This window comes from Giraffa tippelskirchi, chromosome 12, assembly GCF_054371585.1.
Source record: "Giraffa tippelskirchi isolate mGirTip1 chromosome 12, T2T-mGirTip1v1.2.pri, whole genome shotgun sequence".
Taxonomy (NCBI): Eukaryota; Metazoa; Chordata; class Mammalia; order Artiodactyla; family Giraffidae; genus Giraffa; species Giraffa tippelskirchi.
In genome coordinates this window covers 58,685,959-58,712,481 of record NC_137286.1, presented here as the reverse complement: position 1 = coordinate 58,712,481, position 26,523 = coordinate 58,685,959, and the positions used below count along the sequence as shown (strand labels likewise).

At 45.9% G+C, this 26,523-nt stretch overlaps 1 protein-coding gene across 45 annotated transcripts in view; it reads left to right on the top strand.

Moving 5' to 3' along the window:
- The window catches only part of TTC23 (tetratricopeptide repeat domain 23), a 140,294-nt gene extending 115,790 nt beyond the window's left edge, over positions 1-24,504 (top strand). For 23 of the 45 annotated variants that reach the window (XM_081551259.1, XM_081551245.1, XM_081551267.1 and 20 more), the window contains 5 exons: positions 3,273-3,400; positions 8,855-9,004; positions 16,626-16,748; positions 23,476-23,558; positions 24,189-24,504. In XM_081551259.1, the coding sequence (XP_081407385.1) occupies positions 3,273-3,400; positions 8,855-9,004; positions 16,626-16,748; positions 23,476-23,558; positions 24,189-24,303 (599 nt within the window). In that variant the 3' untranslated portion in view covers positions 24,304-24,504. The remainder of the gene's footprint in view (positions 1-3,272; positions 3,401-8,854; positions 9,005-16,625; positions 16,749-23,475; positions 23,559-24,188) is intronic. The other 22 variants (XM_081551275.1, XM_081551253.1, XM_081551280.1 and 19 more) reach the window with 1 other exon arrangement.
- Positions 24,505-26,523: the final 2,019 nt, after the last annotated feature.

Below are 26,523 nucleotides of genomic sequence, written 5' to 3'. Positions count from 1 at the left end.
TCATGCGTCACCGTAAGGTTGTCTTCAGCAGGCACTTCGGTTGTGGTGGTGGCGGGGGAATGGTGCCGTGTTCCTCAGGGACACTCACATTTTCCTCTGCTGGAGCAGGAGTCAGCAAACTGCAGCCCAGGGGCCAAATCAAGCTCCCCGCCCATTTTTCTAAACAATTTTCTTGGCACACAGCCAGGCTCCTTTTTTCACATATCATCTCTGGCTACTCTTGTGCTACAAGTCTTTGGTCCCCAAAGCCTAAAATAGTTACCATCTGGTCCTTTATAGAATAAGTTTGTGACCCCTGTGCTGGAGTCCTATAATTTTTCTACTTTCAGACTAGATTCTACTTTACAGAGTTTCTTTTTTAAATATTCTTTTCTGTTATGGTTTATCACAGGGTATTGAAAATATCCTGTGATAAACCATATCACAATATCATCAAGGACATCGAATATATCCTGTGATAAGCTCTGGGCTATACAGCAGGCCCTTGTTGCTTCCCCATTCCATATATAACAGTTTACATCTGCTAATCCCAGACTACCAGTCCTTCCCTCCACTGGCCCCACCCAGGCCACCACAAGTCTGTCCTCTAGATCTGTGACTCTGTTTCCAATACATAGGTAGGTTCATTTGTGTCGTATTTCAGATTACACGTATAAGTGCTATCATATGGTGTTTGTCTTTCTGACTTCACTTAGTAATGATCTCTAGTTGTATCCATGTTGCTGCAAATGGCATTATTCCATTCTTTTTTTTATGGCCGATTAGTATTCCATTGGGAGAAGGCAATGGCACCCCGCTCCAGTACTCTTGCCTGGAAAATCCCATGGATGGAGGAGCCTGGTAGGCTACCGTCCATGGGGTCGCTAAGAGTCGGACACGACTGAGCGACTTCACTTTCACATTTCCCTTTCATGCACTGGAGAAGGAAATGGCAACCCACTCCAGTATTCTTGCCTGGAGAATCCTAGGGACGGCGGAGCCTGGTGGGCTGCCATCTATGGGGTCTCACAGAGTCGGACACGACTGAAGCGACTTAGCAGCAGCAGCAGTATTCCATTGTATACACGTACTGTACCTTCTTTATCCATTCATCTGTGAATGGACATTTCGGTTGTTTCCATGTTTTGGATATTGTGAATAAAGCTGCGATGAACATGAGGGGCTTGTATCTCTTTGAATTACAGTTTTGTCCAGGTATATGCCCAGGAGTGGGATTGCTGGATCATATGGTAATTCTGTTTTTAGTTTTTTAAGGAACCTGCTTCTCCATAGTGGCTGCACCGACTTACATTACCACCAAGAGTGTAGGAGGGCTCCCTTTTCTCCACACTTTTTCCAGCATTTGCTGTATTTAGACTTTTTATTGATCGCCATTCTGACTGGTATGAAGTGGTACTTCACTGTAGTTTGATTTGCATTTTTCTGATAATTAGTGATGTTGAGTATCTTTTCATTTGCCTACTAGCCATCTGTGTGTCTTCTTTGGAGAAATGTTTATTAAGTTCTTCTGCCCATTTTTCTATTGGGTTGTTTTGTTGTTGTTGTTGATCTGTATTATCTGTTTGTATATTTTGGAGATTAAGGCCTTAGTTCTCTACTTCAGTTTATTGGTTCAGAATTTCCAAACCAAGAGAATTCCGTGGTGGTCCAGTGGTTAGGATTCCATGATTTCACTGCCATAGGCCTGGGTTCAGTTCCTGGTTGAGGAACTAAGATCCCACAAGCCATGTAGTGCAGAAGGAAGGAAGGGAAACAATTGGGGGAAAAAAAAGGAATTTCCAAATAAAGTAGAAGGTGCAAATTCTGCCCTCACACATGTGCATGCTCCACGTACAGTCTCCCAGTTTCTTTCAGATGCTTTTTCAAGCCATGGCCTCTGGAGGGACAGCCTTGAGGCTTCTCTTTGGACCAGTGCAACTGCTGGTTTTAGGAATTCCTGGCTATACTGGTTTTCTTTTGCTGCATAGCAAATTATAGTTGTTTATACACCTAGTTTAAGCTTACAATTCAGTCAGAAGTCTAGCATGGTAAGAGTGGCTTCTCTGCTGAGGCTAAAATCAAGTTATCAGCCGGCTACATTCTCATCTGGAGCATGGGGTCCTTTTCTAAGCTCAACCCTGTTATTAGCAGGGTTCAGTTCTTTATGTTGTAGGACTGAAGTCCCTGTATTCTTGCTGACTGTTGACCTCTTTCAGCTCCTATGGGCCACTTTTGAGTCCTGGTACCGTGGTCCCTTCCATCTCAGGATTGGAGAAACTCCTTTTCAAATCCCTCTCATGTTTTGAATCTCTCTGCCTTCCTTCTCTGCCACCAACTAAACAAAACTCTGCTTTTAAAGCTCTGGTGACATTAGATTAGGCCCAAGGAGTAATCTCACTTTCTTACAGTCTAGTGTGCTATATAACATCCCTTATGACGGAGTAATATCTCAGCCTATCTATAAGTCCCACCCATAATCAGTGAGGAGGTCATAATCAAGGATGGTCACTGGGGTCATTAGAAATCTGCCTGTAACACTGAATTTTTGCAGGGAGCCTCATTTTGTCTACTTACCACACACAGGCCTCAGGCCTCAATAGCCGGCCCTGCTCAGGCTCATGAGACCCTAGGCATCTTGGAGCACACTGGGCCTTTTCCTGCCCCCCGCGGGCCAGTCAGCTTCAGCCCCCTCCCTGCTCCGCCTTTCACTTTCCTCTTCATCTTTCATGTCTGAGATTTTCCTTTTCATTTTTTGTTTTCAAGATTGGCAACTATTTGAAAATATTTGTGTTACAGTATAACCAATATGTTTAAGTGCTCGGAATGGTTGGGGTTTTTCCTTCAGCAGCATGTCAGCCATATTTTCCAGGATTGTAGTGTTATTAAACTACATTCCAAGATTACAACATCCACTAAAGTCAGTGGATCTTTGGAGTTCTAACCTGAGTGAGGAGTAACTAGAACTTTATGAAGAATTAATGGTTAATCAACCTGAAAACTTAATGATGTGTCAGGTCTAGGGGATAGTTTCCCTGTTTGCATTAACTCTGCTTACTATATCACTGGGAGGGCCAAGATGTATGAAAACCAATGAAAATAAATTGCGGTATCTTTCTGAGAACTAGACCTTGTCTAATAAAACAGTCAGATTAATGGGAAAAGACAGTTTCCTTAACTGGGTTATCTTGTCCAGTTACTTATTATTTTCACCATCACTAAATGCATAGTTATTCTGTTTTCATTTCAAATCTGTGAGTAGTTTTCAAAATTGTTGTTGTGATGCTTTTCTTCAGATGTGGCTGAGCAGTATTTTCAGGATAGCATGGCTAATCTCAAGGATGCTGAAGGGATGGAGAAAGCCAGATTTCTTTCAATTCAAGATGATTACTGCCATTTCCTACAAGCCACTGGACAGGACGAGGTGAGTGGGTTTGGACCAAAGATGACTATTTACTTGGACAACCCAGTTGATATCCAAAGGGCTACTCCTATACTCTGCAAGCCTTAAGCATCTACTGTGTACAAGGCATGTGCTTCATGGGGAGAGGGATACATGAGGCCAGGCAGCCAGCTCTTGGATAGTCACTCTTGGGGAACAAAAAAATTATGAGAACATAGATGCCATGTCCACCTGGAAAGTACCCTAAAGGACTAGAAACCTCGAGAACCAGATGCACAGTCCCAGCTTATCACAGCCGGTGGTTCTAGCTGGCATAGAAGGTAGCAATTAGTGTGTCTTATTATCTTGGCTAATGAATGAAATTTGCATATCTAATAAAAACTGCACAGTGCAGAAGTTATGTCTCACTGTCCATTGAACCATATAGGCAAGTTTTCCATGGCTTGTACAAATGGAACCAGACTCAGAGTTTAGAGTCATTTAACTATCCCAAGGGTAGTTAAACACTTGGGAACTTGTTCCATAATAAGCCTACCAGCTACAAGACAGCCACATGCTTAATTTATATAAATATATCTGTATTTTCAACTCTAGCCCATCAAAGTAAATGTTTGAGAGGAAAACGTTTTCTGCTGTTCTATAGACTCCTGTCCAACAGCCCTCTCCCAACTTAATGCTTCGCCCTCTCTCAATTGACGTGAGCTTAAGGATAGGTTTTTAATCTGGATATACTCATGTTCCTCGGGCCAAATAGGGCTACAGTAACCATAATAAATGGAGTTTCCATATTTTTCTGGATCACTCAGCCAAGTAGAGAGGGGCCTTACAGGGCCCTCGGGTCCTGGAACATCTCTGGAAGCTCTGTGAAGAGCACTCAGGGCAGAAGTCTGACGGGAAGTGTGCCCCCTTCAGCCTCACCCCGTCTAGCTCGTCAGTCACCTTTACGTCCAGAAGGCCCTTGACTGCACCCGTTGGTTGCCATCTCATCTTTGCCGGTCATCATCTCCTGCCTGGGCCACTCTAGCAAACCCGGGCCCCAACTGCTCCTTCCACCCTTGCCCTTTTCTAATCCATTCCGAATAAAGAAGCCATGGTGGTCTTTTTAAAAAGCAGATCTCATCAGTGGACCTCTGTTTGTAAAATACTCCATTGGCTTCTCAGTGCCCTTAATGCTGGAACCCCACATTGCCCCTAATACCTTGCAAGACCTGAATTCTGCTGGCATTTCCAGTCTCATTGTTGCCCCACCACCACCATGTGTGTTGCCCAGTGGCCGTTTCTAATCCCCACTCATGGGCAGTGTCAGCACTTGTTTCCTGCTCTTGGAAGATCCTGCCTCATTGATCTCCTGGCTAATGCAGATCCATCCTTCAGGACTCACCAGCTTGCCTGGTTCCTCTCCCTCAGTCTTCATTAGATTCTCCCCACCGTTTTTCATCATAGAATCCAGTTTGATATAATTATATAGTAATATATTACCATAATGGTGGCACTTCCCAGGTGGTGCTAGTGGTAAAGAATCTGCCTGCAATGCAGGAGACGTGTGGGTTCGATCCCTGGGTCGGGAAGACCCCCTGGAGGAGGGCATGGCAACCCACTCCAGTATTCTTACCTGAAGAGTCCCGTGGACAGGGGAGCCTGGCAGGCTACAGTCCATGGGGTCGCAAAGAGTCAGACACGACTGGAGGGACTTCGCACGCAGGCATGCATCTTACCATAATACACTGTGGATGGTCACTGTCTTTCCCCTGACTAGACCAGATTCTGTGAGAGCAGGGACCCTCTTGTTCGTGGTGGGGGAGCGTTGAGCAGATGGGTGCGTGGATGCCTGGCTATGAGTTGTCTGACTCTGGCTGCCACAGGGCATCCACCCTGTCCCTTGTTCCTGTCTGGCTCCCTGCCCTGGTATCTGCTTCACCGCTGCCGTGCCTCACTGCCCTCGCCCATGTCACCCAAGTCAGTGACTCTGATTTGAAAATGCACCTCGCTTCCTCGGGCATCCTTTGTAGATTTTAGCAAACGGGCTCTTTACATTCTACGGCCCCGGCCAGCCCTTCTGGTGCCCTCAGAAGAACAGACAAACCTGCCTCTTCCTCAGGTGGGTGCAGCCCGTGCCAGAGCACCTTGCTTGCAGCACGGAGCACAGGCTGGACTTCAACCCTCCTCCTTCTCTTGGCAAGCCCCTTGTGTGGGACCCAGTCTGTCCAGCCAGACAGAGTCTGCTCAGCCTCGGTTGCAGACCTCACTGTGGGTTCTAGCAGGAGCCGACCAGTGGGGCTGGGCCCAAGAACAGTCCCAGGCACAAGGCTGAACTCAGACCACCCCAGATGTGGTCACAACCTATAAGTGGGCTGGGACCCTTTGCCAACAGGAAGGTGATCTTTGGGAAGGAGAATGCCTTTTAAGGTGAAATGTAAATGAGGGTCGTGGGCTTCCCAGGTGGCACTAGTGGTAAAGAACCCACTTGCCAGTGTAGGCGACATAAGAGATGCAAGTTCCATCCCTGGGTTGGGAAGATCCCCTGGAGGCGGGCCTGGCAACCCAATCCAGTATTCTTGCCTGGAGAATCCCGTGGGTAGAGGAGCCTGGCGGGCTACAGTCCATGGGGTTGCAAAGCGTTCGACACGCCTAAAGCAATGTGGCACGCACACGTGGAAGTGAAAAACTTCCTTTGAATCTGTGATAAGATATTCTCCTAGTGCTGCTCTGCCAACAAGAACCCTCTCTAACTTCCTGTTCCCCGTAAGAAAATCCAAACCTCTCAGCCCGGCGTGCAGGCCTCCACTGCCAGCCCAGCCTGTGACGCCTGTCTCATCTCCCTCTGCTCCGCTTTCTGGTTTCTCAGCTGCAGTCACATTAGTCCACTCACTGGCCCTGAACGTGCCATGTGCTTCTCCCCTCTACCGCTGTGTGCCCAGATGCCCAACCCTGCCTCTTAGCCCACCTGAATCCTGATTATCCTTCCCTTCTCTCCGTTAACCTTGTCTAACTCTCAGAGACTGTCACAGTCTGTGTTTCCTCTATACCCGTGTCCATGTGGCATCTTTTCCACCGCCATCTCGACTTGCACTTCTATCTCCAGTTTCCCCAATTAGGCCGTAAATGGCGTTGAGAGCATCATTTAGGAAAAGGAGCTGGGCTCTTCCTTCCCCTATTGGCTCCTCCAGGCCTGACAGCCAATTTTCATGGAAAGCTGCCAAACCCAACACTTGCCTCGTGGCCCTGGGATGGGATATGACAGGCTTTAGCATCAGGAAGACCCGAACCAAGGGGGGGTCACACACTTCACAATTGACACAGCTTCTCTTCCCCAGCAGTGACTTGTCTTTCCATCTGAGAAACTGTTTCTCTCTTTTCAGTGCCTTTCCTGGGGTTCCCTGATCCCAACCCCAGCACCTAATTCATATTCTTGCCAATAAAATGAGTGAAGGCTTTGCCAATTCCTCTGTCTGGGGAGTGCTAGCAAGCAGGGTGCCTTCAGGCCTAAGTGGTGGGCGAGGCTTCTTCACCGGTTTCTGCTTTATTCAGCTCTTAAATTCGGCGTCTGTGTTCTCTAACTGATATCATGCTTTCATGGAGGAGATGGTAGAAGAATTTCAGAGAAATGTGGGAGACTGACATGCAGGGCTTTCCCTCTGTATGTCTTAGTGTCTGACTGCAGAGATTAATTCCAACCCATATTTTTTTCTGGCTCCAAAATCACTGCAGATGGTGACTGCAGCCATGAAATTAAAAGACGCTGTTCCTTGAAAGAAAAGCTATGACAAACCTAGACAGCATATCAAAAAGCAGAGACATTACTTTGCCAACAAAGGTCCGTCTACCCAAAGCTATGGTTTTTCCAGTGGTCATGTATGGATGTGAGAGTTGGACTATAAAGAAGGCTGCTGCTGCTGCTGCTGCTAAGTCACTTCAGTCGTGTCCGACTCTGTGCGACCCCATAGACGGCAGCCCACTAGGCTCCCCCGTCCCTGGGATTCTCCAGGCAAGAACACTGGAGTTGGTTGCCGTTTCCTTCTCCAATGCATGAAAGTGAAAAGTGAAAGTGAAATCGCTCAGTCGTGTCCGACTCTTCGCGACCCCATGGACTGCAGCCTACCAAGCTCCTCCGTCCACGGGATTTTCCAGGCAAGAGTACTGGAGTGGGGTGCCATCGCCTTCTCCGAAAGAAGGCTGAGGGCCGAACAATTGATGCTTTTGAACTGTGGTGTTGGAGAAGACTCTTGAGAGTCCCTTGCACTGCAAGGAGATCAAACCAGTGAATCCTAAAGGAATTCAGTCCTGAATATTCATTGGAATGACTGATGTTGAAACTGAAACTCCAATACTTTGGCCACCTGATGCATAGAACTGACTCATTGGAAAAGACCCTGATGCTGAGAAATATTGAAGGCAGGAGGAAAAGGGGACGACAGAGGATGAGATGGTTGGATGGCATCACTGACTCGATGGACGTAAGTTTGAGTAAGCTTCGGGAGCTGGTGACGAACAGGGAAGCCTGGCGTGCTGCAGTCCATGGGGTCACAAAGAATCGGATATGACTGAGCGACTGAACTCAACTCAACTAAAATGGGTTCCTGTAACATCTGAGGTGGCTTTTTCTCCAGGGGTCTTTTATATATTCTATCTTCAGAGTTCACACCATCCCTGCCCCCCTCCCAAACCCTCCACCCCATGTACATTATTTCCTGATTCCTATTTGAGAAGGAAAGTAGGCTTAGCTCATGAGACACGCTACCCAAACTCATTCCCCCTAAAAGTGAAAATACATATCATGCATATCAGTTGCATCATTTTCTTAGGACTTACTAGTACTGGCATTTTCTTTATCCAGGTTTGAACTTAAAAAAAAAATTATTTATTTAAATTGGAGGATAATTGCTTTACAATATTGTGATGGTTTTTGCCATAAATCAATATGAATCTGCCACAGGTACACATGTGTCCCCCATCCTGAACCCCCTCCCACCTGCCTCCCCACCCCATCCCTCCAGGTTGTCCCAGAGCATGGCTTTGGGTGCCCTGCTTCATGCATCAAACTTGCACTGCTCACCTCTTTTACATATGGTGATGTACATGTTTCAATGCTATTCTCTCAAATCATCCCTCTCCTTCTCCCACTGAGTCCAAAAATCTGTTCTTTACATCTGTGTCTCCTTTGCTGCCCTGCACGTAGGATCGTTAGTACCATCTTTCCAGATTCTATATATATGCATTAATATATGGTATTTGTCTTTCTCTTTCTGGCTTACTTCACTGTGTATAATAGGCTCCAGTCTCATCCACCTCATTAGAACTGACTCAACTGTGTTCCTTTTTATAGCTGGGTAATATTCCATTATGTATATGTACCAAAACTTCCTTATCCATTCATCTGCCAATGGACATCTAGGTTGCTTCCATATCCTAGCTATTGTAAATAGTGAGGCAATGAACATGTTTATTTAACCAGACTGCTTTGTATTCCTTTCGCAGAGAGCCACTTCAATCCTCAGAGAGTCCCTGGAGGCCAAAGTGGCAGTGTTTGGTGATTTCAGTCCTGAGGTGGCAGAGACATGCCGGCTCTTGGGTGTGGCCGACCTGGCACAGGGGAACCAGAGTGGGGCCCACAGGAAACTGAAGAAGGTAAAGCTGCAGCCCGACTAACTCGGAAAAAAATCCTCCCGCCCTTCCTGCCTCTCCACCGCACTCTTTTTAAATGAAACTTTACAGGTGGCTTATTTAGGTTAGACAGCATCAGTGTTGCAGTTGATCTCAGCTAACACTTTTTGGGACAAAAGATATAGTAATCCTTTTGTGCACATAGATTTTTAAATAAATTATCAATTATTCTTTACCATGCAAATAATGTTAAATTTGTAAATAATGTAATTCATCCATCTTATTTTACTCTTTCTGTACACTCAGTTTATAGAGGAGCTGTTCCGTATGTTCCTCTAGTACTCATGTTTATTTCTTTTTAAATTGGAGTTTGTGTGGATGGCATAAGGTATGGCTCTAATGTTATTTTCTTCCCAAATGGCTGCCCAGTTGTCCAGTGCCAATTTATTAAAGAGTCCATCTGTGCACCAGTGAGTTGAGATAACACTTTCATTATATACTACATTTCCACATGTACTTGAGTCTATTTCCAAATTTCTTTCTATTTTACTTTTTTCTTTGTTTATTTGAATTCCAGTAATTCACTGCCTTAATTATAGAGGTTTCGTAGTGTGGTATAGTATCTGATAGGGCTAGACTCCCCTTATTGTTTTTTGTAACCCTCTAGACTATCAGATTTTCTAAATATTCTGGCATGTTTATTTTCCCACATGAATTTTGGTATCAACTTGTCTTAGCTCCATTAAAATCTGGTGATATTTTTTGGAGAATTGTGTTACTTATAAATGGGTCTCAGGAGGACTGACATCATTATGATGTTGAGTCATTCTACCAGAGAACAAGGGATGTCTTTATCTGTGTTCATGTCTACTTTAGCCTCATTCAGGAACATTTTAAACTGTTCCTCATATAGATTTCGTACATTTCTTACTAAATTGATTTCTAAGCATTTTATATTCTTTAATGCTATTACAAGTGGAGTTTTATCCACTATTACATATTTTGACTGGTTATTTTTGTGCAGACGAAGACTATAGGTTTCTCTGTATTAAGTTTATGTTCTGCTAGCTTGCTTCCTTTCCTACTTGAGTTAATTTGAGCACTGATTCTCTCAAGTTTTCCAGGTATACTATTACATCATCTGCAAACAGTTTACTTTCTGTTTTCCAAATTTTATGCCTCTGATTGATTTATTTTTGTCTAATTGAATTGCCTCATACCTCTAGTACAATAATAAATAATGTTGGAATGATAGGCATTCTTGCCTCATTCCTGGTCTTAGTGGAAATGTCTCTAGTGATTCTTCATTTAATATATACTGGCTTTGGAGTAAGATTTATATATTTTATTGTGGTTAGGAAGTATCCAGGAATTTCTATGTTTATGAGTGTTTTTTTAATTAGAAATAATTGCTGGATTTTATTTTTTATAATATAATTCAGTTTGTCAGTATCAATGGAGATAATGAGATGATTCTTCTTAGATCACTAAATATGGATGCATTTTATTATAATATCAAACCAACCTTGCATTCTTGGAATAAATCTACTTAGTCCTAATGAATTATTCTCAATGTGATATTGATTCTATTTGCTAATATTTATTTTTTGCAAATATTTTGTAACAATACCTGTAACTGATACTTATCTAAATATCAGTGTTATTTTACTTCATAAAAATAATTTGGAAGTTTACTTTTATTGTCTATGTACTGAAGGAGTTTATACGACATTAAAACTATCTAGTCTTTGAAAGTTTGCACCACCTGTGAAACTCTTTAGGCATGGTGCTTTTAGTGGGGTGATTTCCTTGATAATTTTCTCTATTTCTTTTACAAACCAGTTGGTCTGTTGAAGCTTTCTATTTCTAATGGTGTCACTTTGTTAAACTGTATTTTCCTGGCTAATTATCTATTTCATTTACACTTTCAGATTGATTTGCATAAAGATTTGCCAAATACTCTCATGAATTTTTTAAATTTCTACTTTTTTAATGGTTATTTTCCCATTTTAATTCTTAGTTGTTGGGTTTTTTTCACACTTTTTTCTTGACTGAGTTAGTGGTTTGTCTACTTTGTTAATTTTTTTGGAAGTGGGATTTGAATCCATAGATAAGTTGTCTTCCTAGTCTGTATTTCATTAATTTCTGATTCTATCTTTATTCCTTCTTTCCTTGTGACTTACTTGTTTTACTCTGTTGGGATTTTTCCTGCCTTTTTGAATTGGGAATTTAACTCATTTGAGTTTTCATTTTTATTAATATAAGCACTTTAGGCTATGAATTATCCTCTTATTGTTGCTTTAAATGCATTTATAAGTTCTGTTATATTGTGTTTTCATTACATTAGTTTTAAAATGCTGAAAGCCTATTAAAGTAAAATAGTTGCCTAAACCAAAAGAATTAACTTTAGTTCTGAGTGAGCTGTCCTTTAAGTCAAGACTTTTTCTCTTTTGATGACTTCTGATTCTGCTGCAAAAGTCACCAGATTTGGTAACATGCGTGTTGCCTATTTTTTAATGAGATAATATATGGTCATTATCCACCTATAGTAGTTACTGGATATCTTCTATGGGCCAACTACTGTGGTAGGCAGAATGGGGAAAGACAGTGAATAGCAAGAAAAATTTGCTTCTTGTCTTTGTGAGACTGTCTAGTTTAGCCAGGAAGATATATTATCCCAACCATTTTAGAGAATTTAAACATGGCATGGATGCCAAAGCCGTTATGGTGAGGGAAGGGTGAGAAAGGAAGTTGAGGGGGGCAATTGCTCTGGGTTGTTCCAACCCCCACTTTTAAGCTAATGCTTATTGAGTGACTGTTACACCCCCAGCACTAAGTTAAATGTTTTATATCTGTTAACTTATATAAGCCTTATAGTAACCCTAAGATTTGGATACTTCTGCTGTCTGTTTTCACAGAGAGGGAAACGGGCTGAAAGGATGTGTCTAGGCCTGGACTGCAGAGCTGGGAGCCATCCGAGTGGGGCTTTAGCACCAGGCAGTCCATACTGTGCTGTCTACTCTACACTATCATCACTTTCCCCTCTTGGGCTTCCAAATAAGATTCTGTTTGAATGGGTGCTTCTTGTGCTTAGAGAAAGTTTGGAAACCAGTGGCAGAGTACAGAGAATGCCAAGATCAGGATAAGTGGAGCCTGTCGGTTGCCACTGACAATATAACTCAAATTAGCTCAGGTATAAAGAAGCATCTGTTGTCTTATGGTTTCCAAGGAAGCTCTGACAGGTGTATGATTAGCAGGGCAAAGACCCAACGGAGCCTCAAGAGAAAGTGTCAAGGCCAGACTCAAGTGCCACCAGGGCGCTCTCTGCCCGGGAACCCTTCCTGCCTCTCTCTGCGCCTCCTTCTCCTCCTTGCTCATGGCAGCGTCTCCCCTGCCAGCGGGGGATGGCGGCCAGCCCTCCAGAGCTTTACTTCCAGCCCCCACTGCCATTTCTCAGTCAGAGCTTGGAAGTTCTCAGGCAAAGACTGAGAGGCCTGGCTTGGACCTGGTGCCCACCCTTGACCAATCACCTGAGGCCAGGGGTGTGGTTCAGTGTAAGACAATGGTGCCTTTCAGGCCCCTGGGTGGCCCACCGTGGAGGGGGTGCAAAAATCACTGTCCTTTGATCAGACAACCTGGAACAGGGTCACTAAGAGCCCCTCCCTATTGGGGGCCATGTGCACCGAGTATAATAGGCTTACCACAGCCCCTACCCTTAAGAGAGTCTAGGCTAGTGAAGGAATTACAGGCTGTAATCCCCTAACTCAGACATTATGCGCTCAGTTCTGTGCTACAGGTTCATACTATGATAAGTGGGAGAAAGGGGATTAGAGAAGGTAGCCAGATAAGCAGTCCCGAAAAAGAGCATTGCCGAGCATAGAAGGGGATTCCCACGTCAGAAATGAGGTGGAAGAGGAGACTCGGGGACAAGATAGTGACGCCTGCTTAAGAAGCTGTTTCTGTGTGACCCCTAAGTTAAAAATGGTTTTTACAGATGATTATAAAATCTGTAATCATTTCACAGGTGATCGTAAGTTGATTTGTTGGTAGAGAACACTGACTTTAAACTCCAGTTAAGTGAAATTTTGTGCCGTTGCTTCTGTTGTGTCCAACTCTTTGCGACCCTGTGGACTGTAGCCCACTAGGCTCCTCTGTCCATGGGATTCTCCAGGCAAATGTGTTGGAGTGGGTTGCCATTTCCTCCTCCAAGTGAAATTTTATAACCCCCCCCAAAAAAAGAAACCCATTGTTTTCATTAGTAGAACTAGATTACCAAAAATAATGTACTTATTATTATTATATCTTAAATTTTGCCTACAAAAGTTTGTTCCCTCTCTTACTAGGTAAGTACCTACATAGTAGCTCGATTTATATCCCTTGGCCCACAAAACCTACAATATTTACCACCTGTCCTTTGCAGAAAAAAATGTCTGAACCCGGCTCTAACATCTGGGAGCCACTGAGGGAATTTTAAGCAGGGCACAATCGCTCTATATTTGTTTTTTGGACTTCTTTTTAATCACTGTGAGGACAGTGTTGGAAATGGAATGGGGCGGCCCAAGAATTGAGGCAAGAGGCCTCCATCGTCTCATCTGTAAAATGGAAATAACAGCAACCCGGAGCCCGGCTTCCCTCCCACAGCTGTCCTGAGGCCGGGATGAGGTGAGGCCAGCGGGGCTGCTCCGGCCAGGGCCAGGCCCCTGCCGGGGGCAGAGTGCAGGACACCGAAGGGCCCAGACGGAGCTGTTCCGGCCGAGGCGTCACCCACCCTGCAGGAGCCTCCTCTCCGCTCCCCCTTCCTCATTTCTCCCTTGAGCAGTGAAGATGAGATAGGGAACACCTCTGCTGAGGGTTCAGCTCAGTCAACTCCAGGCAGGGGAGGGGACCCAGGAGTGCTGGAAGGCAGCCAATGTTAGTGGATGAGCAGGAATTTGAATTGAAGCCACATAAGGCTTCATGTCTCCTTGCTGACTCCAGGAGGGCTGCTTTGGTTCCACTACCGACCACACACCAGGGCCCAGGCTTGCTGCTGCTGGGATCACTTCCCAGCTCATGGATCACTTCCAAACCTCACAGCAGCCCCCCAGGTCAGACCTTGGGAGCTGTGATTTACAGGCAAGGAGCCTGAGGCTCTTAGAAGTTAAGTAAATTGTCTATGGGCAAGTTACCGTTAAGTGAAGCCCACATTTTCCTCAATGCCACTAGTATGCCAAGCGTTGGTCTTAAACCCCCTGCATCAGGGTCATCTTCTGAAGCAGAATCTGGGGCAAAGCACAAGGGGCCCAGGGACTTGCATTTTAGCTTAAGTTGAGAATCACTGCTCCATGCCCCCAGCTCACCCATGGGGCTGGAAATAGCTCAGCTTCAGGAAACTCCAGGCTTCATCACTCCAAGTCTGCAGTGGAAGTTGGTGACGTGTTTTCCTTTAGTTGACCTCATTAACCATCAGTCCCAAATACAATGACTTTGACATTTTAAAGCTATCTGCCACTTGCCAGAGTCAGAGAGCAAAGAGCAGAAACATGTGTCTGCATGTTGTGCCGGCTGTGGTACACACAGCCCTCATTTCCACTCTCACCCACCTGAGGACAGGACTGGTCGCTCTGCGAACACCAGGGCACACACAGGCTTTGCTGAGCTGGACTTGCTCAGATGCCGCATTTAGCGCGGGGCTCTGTGGAGCCAGCAGCAGCTCTCTAAAGCTCCTGACCCAGTGTTTCTCTTGTTTTCACCACCACAACAGCTGCCTCCCCCAAGTTTTCAGCTCTGGAGCGGGAATCCATTGAATACTGGCAGGAATCCTTTGAATCCATTTCCAGATGTGCCCTCCCCTGCTGAAGGCCCAGGCGTGGTCCCATGCACATGGAGAACAGGAAGGCACAGAAACAAAGCAGACAGCAGGATTAAGTTACTGAAAACAAAACCGCGTTATTGATCTCTCTTTCAAAGGCATCTGCAAGGGAACACTGGAGAACTCTGTTGGCTCCAGGTGGAAATCTCCACCACAAAGTTCACGTTTTTCTACATGGAGACCTAGCTTTTCATCCAGGTGACAGGCTGCAAATGCGATTCACAAAGATTGTTTCCTAGGTCAGGAGCAGCTCCAGACCAATCCCAGGCCCAGTACTGTGTGAAGTCGGATTGGGTCCCATCTTCACCTGGTCTCCCTGCTGGGTGCTGGCATCATCGGGCTTCTGTCCACCACCTGATTACTTTATAGATGTGGACATTAAATATTTTCCACGAAATAACAGTTTTATGTGACCTCTCTCTCCAAGAAATTCAAAGCCCACCGTGATGACTCATCTGAGAGAGGGGAAAGGAGATGTTTCTTATTCATAGCTTGTATGTGGGAAAGCCGACCCTGGACAGGTCTTATGTGGTCACAGGTCAGGTCTCTGTAAGAACAGACCATCAGGTCCTCCCTGCTTCTCCATCCTGCCACAGCGCCTTCTAAGTGATTCGTGTCCTGTCATTCCACCAGCCGCCCACCTAGTTTCCCTTTAGCTTTTGTGGTGTTTCCCTCTTTGCCCTGGATACTGGACAATCCAGAGCCTAGTTTGGAGTCCCCGTAGAGCCCCGTGTTAGCCCACTCTGCTTTCATGGGTAGAGTCTGATTCGTCCTTGATCCCTTAATCCTGATTTTTCTAATCATCTTTGACTAACCCACTATTGAGCTGCAGCAGTCCACCTCAGATCCCCTCTGAAAGAAAAGAGGGTCATAATGACATTGATTTCATATACAGAATCCTGCTCTTGTTTTAAGAAGTGTGCTTAAAATCACTTGAAGCACTCATTAGTTACTGGAGATGTTTGTAGATTGCTTGATATAGTATAAGAATGGGAGCTGGTGGTTAAAGTGGTCAAGGGCTTAACCTTTTGTGGGGAAAATGTGGAGCCTCCCTTGCCTGATACAGGCTGAGTGGACATCAGAATTCCAGGTCTCCTGGTCATAGGCTGCCCTACGTCATCAGCTGCCAGGCAGAGTTCCTCTGCTCAGGGTCAGGCCCCCTAACTATAGCAGCCTAGACACAGTCCCCCATCTTCCCTGTCCTTTTGAAAACATATATAAGCTCTAAACACAGACTGCCCAGGACAAGGCTACATTTGCTGTGCAAAGTTCCTCTAATATGGGAATGCTTACTGTGGCTTCTGGTGGATGCATGATGTCTCAGACCTTCCTAAATTGGCATCACAGTCAGGAGGGTACAGGACTGGGTCTGGACAGACCATCCTGGCCTGAGAGCTTCTGGTGATTGTCAAAACTTCACCAGATGCAGAACTGTGGGTTTACAGGTGGACGGCCAGGAATGGAAAGAAAGGCAAAAATCTCCTACCACGTAAATTCAGTGTGACCTTAAACAAGTGGAAAGAGGGAGTGCCAGGAGTGTTATTGCACTCCGGAAGGACGGGGCGGGACCAGGGGGAGCCAGGCCAAGAAAAAGCAGTTTGAAAACCTTAGTTTTATAAGGGAGCTGGATTTCTTGCTCTCTCTGGCTCAGAAATAGGCGGACCCAGCTTTTCCACCAACAGCTGGCCGTCCCCTCGGAAAAGAAAGCCCGAGCCTGTCTGTAGGGACACAGCAGGCGGCCCCGCCAACGGCAAGTCCGCTGATGCCCTTGTTCTCTAAATATTTGTGTTGCAGTTGTCCTGCAGAAGGATGGTGATAGCCTGCTCTGAGACAGTGGCCAGGGGCTGGAGCAGAGTCGCGGGGGAGTCGAGGGATGTCAATAAGGATGTAGAACCCACGGCACTGGGCAGCTCAGAGGTGAGGAGTGAGGGAGACCAGGGAGAGCAGGACGCCGAGCGGGGCACTCGAGACACTCAGGGAGCGCTGCTCCTCAGCGCTGTCCAGAGCAGCCGTGGGAGGGCAGGCCTGGCCTCCCTTCTTCCTCCTCTCCTCTTCCCCTTGTCCCAGGGCCCCAGCCCTGCTCCATCTGTGTTTCTCCCATGGGAGGCTTCCTACCCATCTGTGCAGTAACCCACAGGTCTCTGACTCATTGGCCTTCCAAGAAAGGGAGTGTGTCTGAGTGTGTGTGTGTGTGTGTGTGTGTGTGTGTGTGTGTGTGTGTGTGTTTGTATGAGAGAGGAGCAGGGTATGCTGCCTCAAACACTTGCTGCTCCTTCTGCACAGAACCCCACCACCACCTCCCTGCCCCCGACCTGACCCTCTCCACATGGCTGACTCCCCATCCTGCAGGTTTCCACTCGAATGTCACCTCAGAAAGGCCTTCACTGGCCCAAGCCTCCTCTACCACTACTGACCTCTCCTCGACCTTATTCTTTCATAGCCCGCATCCTTTTTTCTTTACCATATCTCTTACGAGCAGTTAGGCTGTGTTTGTTTACACTCTTTTAAATACCTGGCTCCCGCACAACACTGGAAACCCCCATCCGCTGCTCCAACCCCGAGATGGACGCAGGGCTGGCAGCTGGCGGGTGCTCAGCAAACATCCTCGAGAACGTGTAGCTCAGCTGAAGACACAGGTCCAGAGGGTGAGGCTGGTGTCTGAGGGGCTGGGGAGGCCAAGTCCGCCCCCACCAGACCCTGTTTTTATAGGGAAATGCTGTCTGAGGAACTGTGTCTCGGTTTGTCCTTTCATCTCCCCACGTTCATCGTTTAAGGAGTCATTGCTGCTTGCCTTGTAAAGCTTAGTAAATGAAAGCATAACTCTGTTTTTCTGAACATTTAAGGCATTTCATACTTCCATGTATTTTGACTTCTGATGTCTTCTTTTCTTCTTAATACTAACCTTGAGAACTGACATAAAAAGAGAAGCACAGTTCATGTGTTCCTGGGTAATCTCTCCTCCACAAACATACTCTAGCATCAGATAATACATGTCAAGAAGAGCAGAGATTTTAGATTCTGAGCATTAGTCTTTTAAAATATTTTATCTTTCTCAAGCTTTGTTTTTCATTTCATGTAAAGACAAAATACATGTGCTCGCTTGAAGGTTTGGCACAGACCCTTCCCGGGCAAGAAAAATGTGTCTTTCTCCATTTTCCATCATTGAGTCTTGTACCTTGCAACTGAGATGGCTCTTTAGCTGCAGCCCTAGCTGCACCACCTCTGTTATTAAAAAGGATATGTCCCAGCAGCTCTTCTGTTGTCAGAAATTTCCCAATAGAAATGATGATGTGGCTTCAGGACTTAAGACTGGAGGTTGAGGGAGAAAAGGAGAGATCAGGCCACTTCTGCAGAGGAACTGCCATGAAAATAAGTGGCCCTGAGTACTAGTTGCAGATTGTCAGAGATCCCCCGAAAATCAGAAAATACGCTTCTCTATGAGTTCAGGTCTTTAACTGTTGTACTTTTCTGAAGCCAGGGTAGACTGAGTCAGCTAACCTCCGTGCCGCAGCTGCCGCTGAGCCACCCGTGTGCGCACACAGGGAAGGGTGCCGGCTGTGGGACTCGGAGGTGGGCCAGAGCAGGCAAGTTGGGGCCTCGGATCCCAGATTCCTTGGCCCTTGGACTCCTTAGAAACCTAACTTCAAAATAAAGTCATGTCAAATATAATTTTTAAGGTTCTCATCGAATGCTTAAGATTGTGTCTTAATGCCCCTGGTGTTATGGATGCCCCTAAGAGAAAGTGGCACCTAGGGGACACACTTTCTGCTGTTGAGTGCCCGGATTATGATGGAGGAGCTTTGTGACACTGTATCCACATGGAGCTTTCGCACCAGACGTCTCAGCAGCTGACGTGTCACTGGAGCCCTGTGGTCTAAACACGTCTTAAAGACCCGTATAAGAACTTCATAGGTGGATCTTTTACTCAACTTATTTAGTCATTCATTAATTTAGCAAATACTGCATCTACTTAGGCACCAAGGACTGTGCAAAGGCCCTGGGACACAGAGGTGAGGAAGACAGACACGGCCCCTTTGGGGACAGCTCTTGGACGAGTGTAAAGCCCGAGTCTCCTTCTGCCTTCCTGAAGCGGGAAAGGTCTTTAGTATTTAGGGAACAAGGAAAACACAAACGACTTCTCCCAGTCCCTGCAGATAAAATCAGGAGAACACAAATGATGTATGGCTTCCTAAAACTCATCTGGAACCTCAAAATTTGGGGGTTTTTGTCCACTTAAAAATGAGAAACACCCTTTGGAGGCTGATTTCAGATCAGAGTGTACTGGACTCCTTGGGAGAACTGGGAGAGTACAGAATACCTTTACTGGTGGAGAATGTTCTGTTGGGGCCTGAGGAGTTCTTTACTTGGTTCAGTGAGATATTTACAATGCCCAGACTTAATCTCTGTCAATATTTTTAACAAAAGAATTGAAATACTTACCTCACACAAAAATGTTTCAGCAAATTTAGCTAGCAGCCACAGAACACTGAAAAATTTAATTTATGTTTCTAGATAAAAATATGTAGCTAATCACATATATATAAAAATATATATATGTATGTATATGGCTATGTAAGATGTTTTCTAGTTAAAGTCAGTAATGGATTATTTCACTACTTAAGAAACGTTAGCTGTTAAAGACCATTTCAGCTACTGGCTGAACCACTTTTCTCTGACTGTCCTGGTATGTCCTCCCTGGGCACTGTCATCACAAAAGAGGTTAGGGCCGAAGATCTGTTTCCCTCCTAGTTGACATCCTTTTATACCTCTTCCCTCTTCAGCTAGAGTTTTGGGCAAAATTTCATCAGTGAGTATGTGAAAGTGAAAGTTGCTCAGTCGTGTCCGACTTTTTGTGACCCCATGACCTATGCAGTCCATGGAATTCTCCAGGCCAGAATACTGGAGTGGGTAGCCTTCCCTTCTCCAGGGGACCTTCCCAACCCAGGGATTGAACCCAGGTTTCCCGCATTGCAGGCGGATTCTTTACCACCTGAGCCACAACGGAAGCCCATTAGTAAGTATAAATAGCGTAAAAATAAAACCTATTAACCCCAGAAAGAGGAGAGTCTTGACTCCTGGGACTTAGGGGGTAGGATGGGATGGGCTCACCTCCCTCTGGTCTTGATTACTGAAGAGAGTCACTGTACCCAACCATGGCCCCCTCTCTTAACTCCACTCTCTCTACACAACACCCCAGTGAAAATGAGCCGCAGGCTCTGGGACAGAGGTGGCTAGTAGAACCGGTGAGAATCTGCCTCAGTACCATCAGTTGCCATGTCCTTCTTCCAGGAATCATGAATATTCAGCTCATAGTATCTTCTTCCCTAGAGAATGGGAGGCCAGGGAGGAGAAGCTTCAATAACCAATGGAGAAGAATGGAAATTCCTCTTGAGTTTTAGATTTTGGAGGCCCCGTCTTAAGGCAGACTGAGCTGAGACCTCAGGTTTTCTCAAATAATCATTGTAACATGTGTCAGTAAAATTCTAATGCTTCAGTGAATGAGTTAACACCAATGCATGTCAACATCAGCCCATCTCAAAATGAGCTGCATCTGAGGCACTCGTACATATGTAAACAGGAAAGTTTGCAGGGGGATTAAAATTCAACCTGATCTTTTACACTGAGTGAAGGTATCCCTGGCCCGGTAGGAGGAAATGAAGTCTGTCTGGCAAGACGCGCTCGCCCTGGAGACGAGGGAGAACACTCTTGCTTCTCACCTGCCGTCCCTGTCTGAGCCTCCCCTGCAGGCCCCGGGTGGCGAGTACCCAGGCTTCCAGTAGCCGTGAGTCAAATGGGGAGGAGAGCTGGAGGAGTTTACATCGTGTCCCATCTCCTTCCCCTCAAAGCAACACCGAACTTTCTCAAGGTTCTGAAGTTTCCAAGATCACAGCCGTCTCCGTGTGAATTAAAGCAGGGTTAGCTCAATCCCGGGGAGTGAGCCGCACGTTGCCTAGCCCAGGTCAGGGCCTCTGTGCAGACTGAGAAAATGTGCGGCTTGCTGCTCGGGAGAGCTAGGATCCTTGCCGTTATGGAATTTGTATTATATACTAAATAGAATAACAGGGAAATGTGTACTCCTTTTTGGTGTTACATAATTCAGCTAAGAAATAGGGAATATTTTATGTTATTTAAAAAGCCCTGCCATATTTTCATCTAATAACATTCCTTTCCTCCAAAAGACAACCGCATTCTCAGATTCCAGAACCACATTCTCAATTCCTCAGATTGAACCAAACCTTCAGAGGGGCTTGCTGTTTTCCACAGCTTATAAAAACAAAGCCTTTTGGTTGCCTGCATTTTAATTTTCTCAAAGACCTAAAAAATTCTGATTGACCCATAAGAATGGATACAGTCTTTAGTATGGAGTCCCCAAATCCTCACTTTTTTTTTTGGACTCAAACTATTACCATGTAAAAAAGAAATTTAATCTTTTAAAAATATATTATGAAATATTTCAGATATAAGGAAAAATATGAATAATATAACAAGCACTTCTGAGTTTGCTGTTCAGTGTAAGAAATAAAACATGACCCATACAGTTGAAGCCCATGCCCCACTCCATTTCCAAATAACTACTATCCTGAATTAGATATCATTTCATCTTTATTATTTTACTGTAGTTTTGTTTTACATTCAAATATGCACACACATATTATATGCATTCATCTGCAATTTGCTTTTTCCTCTCTAGAATCATGAGATTCATCTGTGTGGATACATACATCAAAAATTTGTATGATGCCATCTATAAACAATATACATATATCACAATTTACTTATCCACTACTAAATATTCCCAAATCATTCTACAAAATATTCGCAAATTGGTTGTACCAATTTTAGTACCCACTGTCAATGTATAAAAGAGTTCTTGTTGCCTCATATTTTGATAAAGCTTGGTGTTATCATTGGACTATAATTTTTGCAATCTGTTAGATAAAGGGGTAATCTCACTAAAGTTTTCATTTGCATTACTGGTTACTAGTGAGCTTAGGTATGTTTATTAGGCAGTCTGTTTTCAACTTCTTTGAATAATCTGTTTATCTCTTTTGATCATTTTGCTATTAGTAGCTTTTTTTTCTCATTACCTTATAAGAGTCCATTATGTATTCTGAATGTTAATCCTGGTTCAGTTTTGTGCAAATATTTTCCCTCAGTCTGGTTTGTCTGTACCTTGCCTAGGGTACATTTTGGAGCACAGATGTTTTGAATTTTAATATAGTTAAATTTCATCAGTCTTTTACTTCTGGTGTATCTGGATCTTGTCTAAGAAATACTAACCTACCTCAAGATCATAAAAAGATATCCTTCAATATTTTCATCTGTAAGTTTCAAGTTTTCATTTTACAGTTAGTTCCTGAAACTATCTGGAGTTAATTTTTGTGTTTGATATGGGGTAGGGATCCATTTCTTTCAATTTGGAAAACCCAGTGGTTTTATAGCTCCATTTACTGACTAGTTCAGCTCTTCCTTATGGACTCTTTAGGGCCACTTCTGTCATCTATCAGGTGTTAGATTCCACCATGTTTTGTTGATTTATCTGGAAGAAAACCACACTGTCTTAATTACTAATAGTTTTTTAAAAGGTCTTGACATTCAGCAAAGCAAGTCCCTCCATGTCATTCTTCAATATTATTTTGACCATTTTGGGCACAACTCTCATCTCTGCTGAGCAGGACAGTAGGGAGAAATCAAGACAAAGCCTCTCCTGGATAATATACAGCTGAATATTTATTTAACTCCTAAACAAATCAGCTTCTAAGAAATTGCTGTGTATAATGAATATAGAAAGCCCATATAAAGCATTTGTTTACAAAAAAGCAAAATCATTTTAAAAGCTTTTTTGAGCTGTAGCAAGGATCATTTAAAATTAGAAACCCTTCCTCTGGTCAATAGCAATGTTCTTGCCTATATTTTCTAAAAATACAACTTTTAAACATAGTTTTGCGTATAGATAGTCACAGTAGGGCCTCCCTGGTAGCTCAGCTGGTAAAGAATCCACCTGAAATGCAGGAGACCCCAGTTCGATTCCTGGGTCAGGAAAATCCCCTGGAGAAGGGATAGGCTACCCACTTCAGTATTCTTGGGCTTCCCTGGTGGCTCAGACAGTAAAGAATCTGTCTGCAATGCAGGAGACCTGGGTTCCATCCCCGGGTTGGGAAGATCCCCTGGAGAAGGGCATGGCAACCCACTCCAGTATTCTTGCCTGCAAAATCCCCATGGACAGAGAAGCCTGGCGGGCTACAGTCCATGGGGTCGCAAAGGGTCGGACATGATTGAGGGACTAAGCACAGCACGGAACAGTCACAGTGCGGTCTATAAAACAGTGCTAAAACTGTGCACATGTTGCCTAGATCCCTCAGAAAATCTCCCCCACCCCCCTCCCCAATTTTGTTATTGGAGTATAGTTGCTTTACAATGTGTGTTAGTTTCTGCTATACAACAAAGTGAATGAATTACACAGAATACCTACATTGAAGGTCAGATGTTCCTGGGAGAAACCTTGAGAATGCACTAATTCCTTCATATCAGGGGTCTGTGAATGAGGTATTCTTTCTCTCATTCAAGGGAGACTTGATTTTTCACGAAAAATGCTCTCAGTGACATTTTCATAACCTCACGATTACTGCTTGGTGTTCTGCAGTGTCTTCAGATCCAGACCCTCTTATACGGACCCCAGGACAAGAGGACTCTGGCCACCCAGCAGACCATAGACAGCCTGTCTAAGTGAGTTGACCTCCCCTGACACTGTTTACTTGGCCGTCAGAATCTCAGAGGAAGCTGGTTCTGTAAGGTTTAGTGGAACTTTCCGTGGAAAGGACAGTCTACTGACTGTCTTCCCAGTACTCATAAACTATGCAAGCCCAGTTCCTTTGAACACTCAATTGTAAAATATCTTCTTGCCCGATATCCGGAAGAAATCAGCTCTTGGAGAACGTCAGAAGCACAGGCGGGGGTTCATCCTCCTGCAGACCGGCTGCCTGCTGGTCGTAGTCACCTGCTGTAGAGCGAGGGCACACGGTCCTACGCGGCCTGCGGGCACTCTGACCTCACCCGGGCGCCGGCCTTCCGGCCTGGACGGCGTAGAGCCTGGTCCGACGGCTCCAGGACGCACCTTGAGTTGCGGGGGGGGGTCCACTGTGTCCGCTTGGCTAGCACGGCCGCAGGAATCAGAAACCGAGGAGAAACGCTGGGTTTTCCGCTCCTGCGGGAGCCCCCTCTCCTTTGCCTGCCCTCGTGAGGCTCCCTCGTGAAGTGCAGCTCAGCAAGTGCCAGGCTGGTCTTCACCGCCGCCGAGGCCAGCGCCAGGCGCGCAGAGGCCGTGGCCGCCGCACTGACCCCTCTGCTTGTCCGTAGGGCCCCCGAGGTGCCCGCGAGGCCGCGGCCGTCCCCCGGAGCCAAGGCGGCCTTCTGCACCGGCGGGCGGCCACACAGCGTGCCCGGGCACGCCAGGCCCAGCGCCACCGACTGAGCCCGTCCCTCCGCGCCCCGGGTTGCGCCACGCGTCTCCCGTCCAGAAGAGGGCCTTCGACAGCCGCTGCTCCGGTTTCCGGGCGGACTGTGTGCTCCGAATGCAAAGCCACCCCACACCTCCCGTGGGCCCCGTGTGGACAGTGGGTGCCCCTCCTGGTGACCTGCCCCTCTATAAAGCATTTTTCTTTCTGCCACCTTAGAGGTTTCTTCGGCCGACAGTTCTTACCCATCAGCACTGCTGCGGCTGCAGGCTTCGCGCCTTCAACCTCTGATTGTGTATGTGTATTTGGCGTACGGCCCCTGTGCAGGGTCTGGAGTCAGATTTGGAGCAGGAAGATGGTGGGTAAAGAGCTCTTTCTTATAGGAAGGTAATAGGGATGGAGAATAAAAGGCTAATAAAAGGAAAGCTCAGAGTACTGAGATCAGTATGTGTTCGTGAAATGAAGCTGCTCCAGAGCTCCTGGGAGCCTAGAAAGGGGCCCTAAGGAAGCATCTCCTCCCTGGTGCATGCCACCACTCACTGAATTTGGCAGGGCACCAGGCGCGTGCTAAGAACCGAGGGCACGATAAACGGGACACTGTCCCCGTCTCTCAGAGCGTGCCACCCGACAGGGCCACAAGTCACTGACGCATCACGGTGGAGCTGGTTGAATGACAGCAAGAGGGAAGGAGCCTGGTACAGTGGGTGGGTGATAAATGGCCCTGAATTTGCCTAGCGGTCAGGGAAGGTGGTGTAAAAGAGAGGAGAGAGGCGGGCAGGAGTGAGGCGGGCACAGAGGACTGCCGACGCCCAGCTGCTGCTTCCTGCAGCCTCCACTCCAGCCAGGGGAATGTGGCTGCAGCTTTGGGGTGCTGTTTTGAGTTGGCACTGCCCTTGGCCCCTCCTCTCCTGACCGTGTTCTGGGTTCAGCATGCAAGGGTATGGAGGGTGGGGTTCGATGACTGCTCAGGTCCACAGTGGTCTTCAGTCCCCTGGCAGGAGGCCGGTGTCAGTTGAGAACAGGAGTGCCTCGTCTTGAGCACCTTTCCCCACGTGAGATCCAGCGCTGGGACCAGGTTGAGCATGCAGAGGGTAGGAGTGGGGTTTTAGCCCCACTTCTCACTGTGCCTTCAAAGCCCTACTCTCATCCCTTGCGCTGTGGCCCAGCAGGGCTGCAAGCAGGTGCTGAGATGGCAGCAGGTTACACCATGGTCCCCTCTCACTACAACACCAGGAGGAAACACAAAACCGCTCTGGCTCCATTTGTGCTGGGCACCACACTGAGAACGGATACAGGAAACAAACCCAAGTTCTGGGACAGGGTGGAGGGAGGGGGGGCCCCTTGTCCTTGACAGCGTGGCAGCTGACTACACAGGCCACCCCTGCTTGTACTCACCCATCCCAGGTAGGCTTGTGGGATGAAGGCCACATCCAAAGGTGTGAGAAGTGGTCACTGAGTGTCCTATTTGGTGAAGACATGGACTTGGATGCGTATGCTGAGAAAGCACTTTAAATACATACTACACTGGAGTCTGCCTCAAAAATGTTTGTGCAACTCAGAAATTCCTGTGTTGAAGCCCTCAACACCAGTGTGAGAGTATTTAAAGTGGGGCCTCTGGAAGTAATTAGTACATGAAGGTCAAGCCCCTAGAATGGGATTAGTGCCCGTAAGAAGAGACAAGAGAAATCATCTTTCTACCCTGTGAGGGCACAGCAAGAAGGCAGCCGTCTGCAAACCAGAAGACAAAACCCACCAGGAACTGACTGCACCAGCACAGTGATCTGGGATTTTGACTCACCAGAACTGTGAGAAATAAGTGTCCACTGTTTAAGTCTCCACGCCTGTAGTATTCTGTTCTTATGGTATGAGCAGACTAAAAGCCCATGCTGGGTTTTTGAAAAAACAAAATGCAAATTCTAATGTTATTTATTCCTCTATTTCTCATAGGATAGTATCTTGGAATCACAAGAACTAAAATACTTTTTTCATTTAGCCCCCACCCTGGGGAAAGAATGAATTTGGGAATATTCTCTATCAAATGTCTCCTATCTATTAAATGTGTTAACTTCAGAACGAAAGGAAGACTCTAGCTATTTCTGTTTCAGTTTGGTTTTGTAAAAGGCTACAAACAGGTAAGCATATCTACTCCTTTGTCTCAAACTAGTGCAATTTTTTCAAGCTCCTAAGAAATGGCCATGATTAACCACTCCAATTTGCACTTAAGGTTAATAATGAAC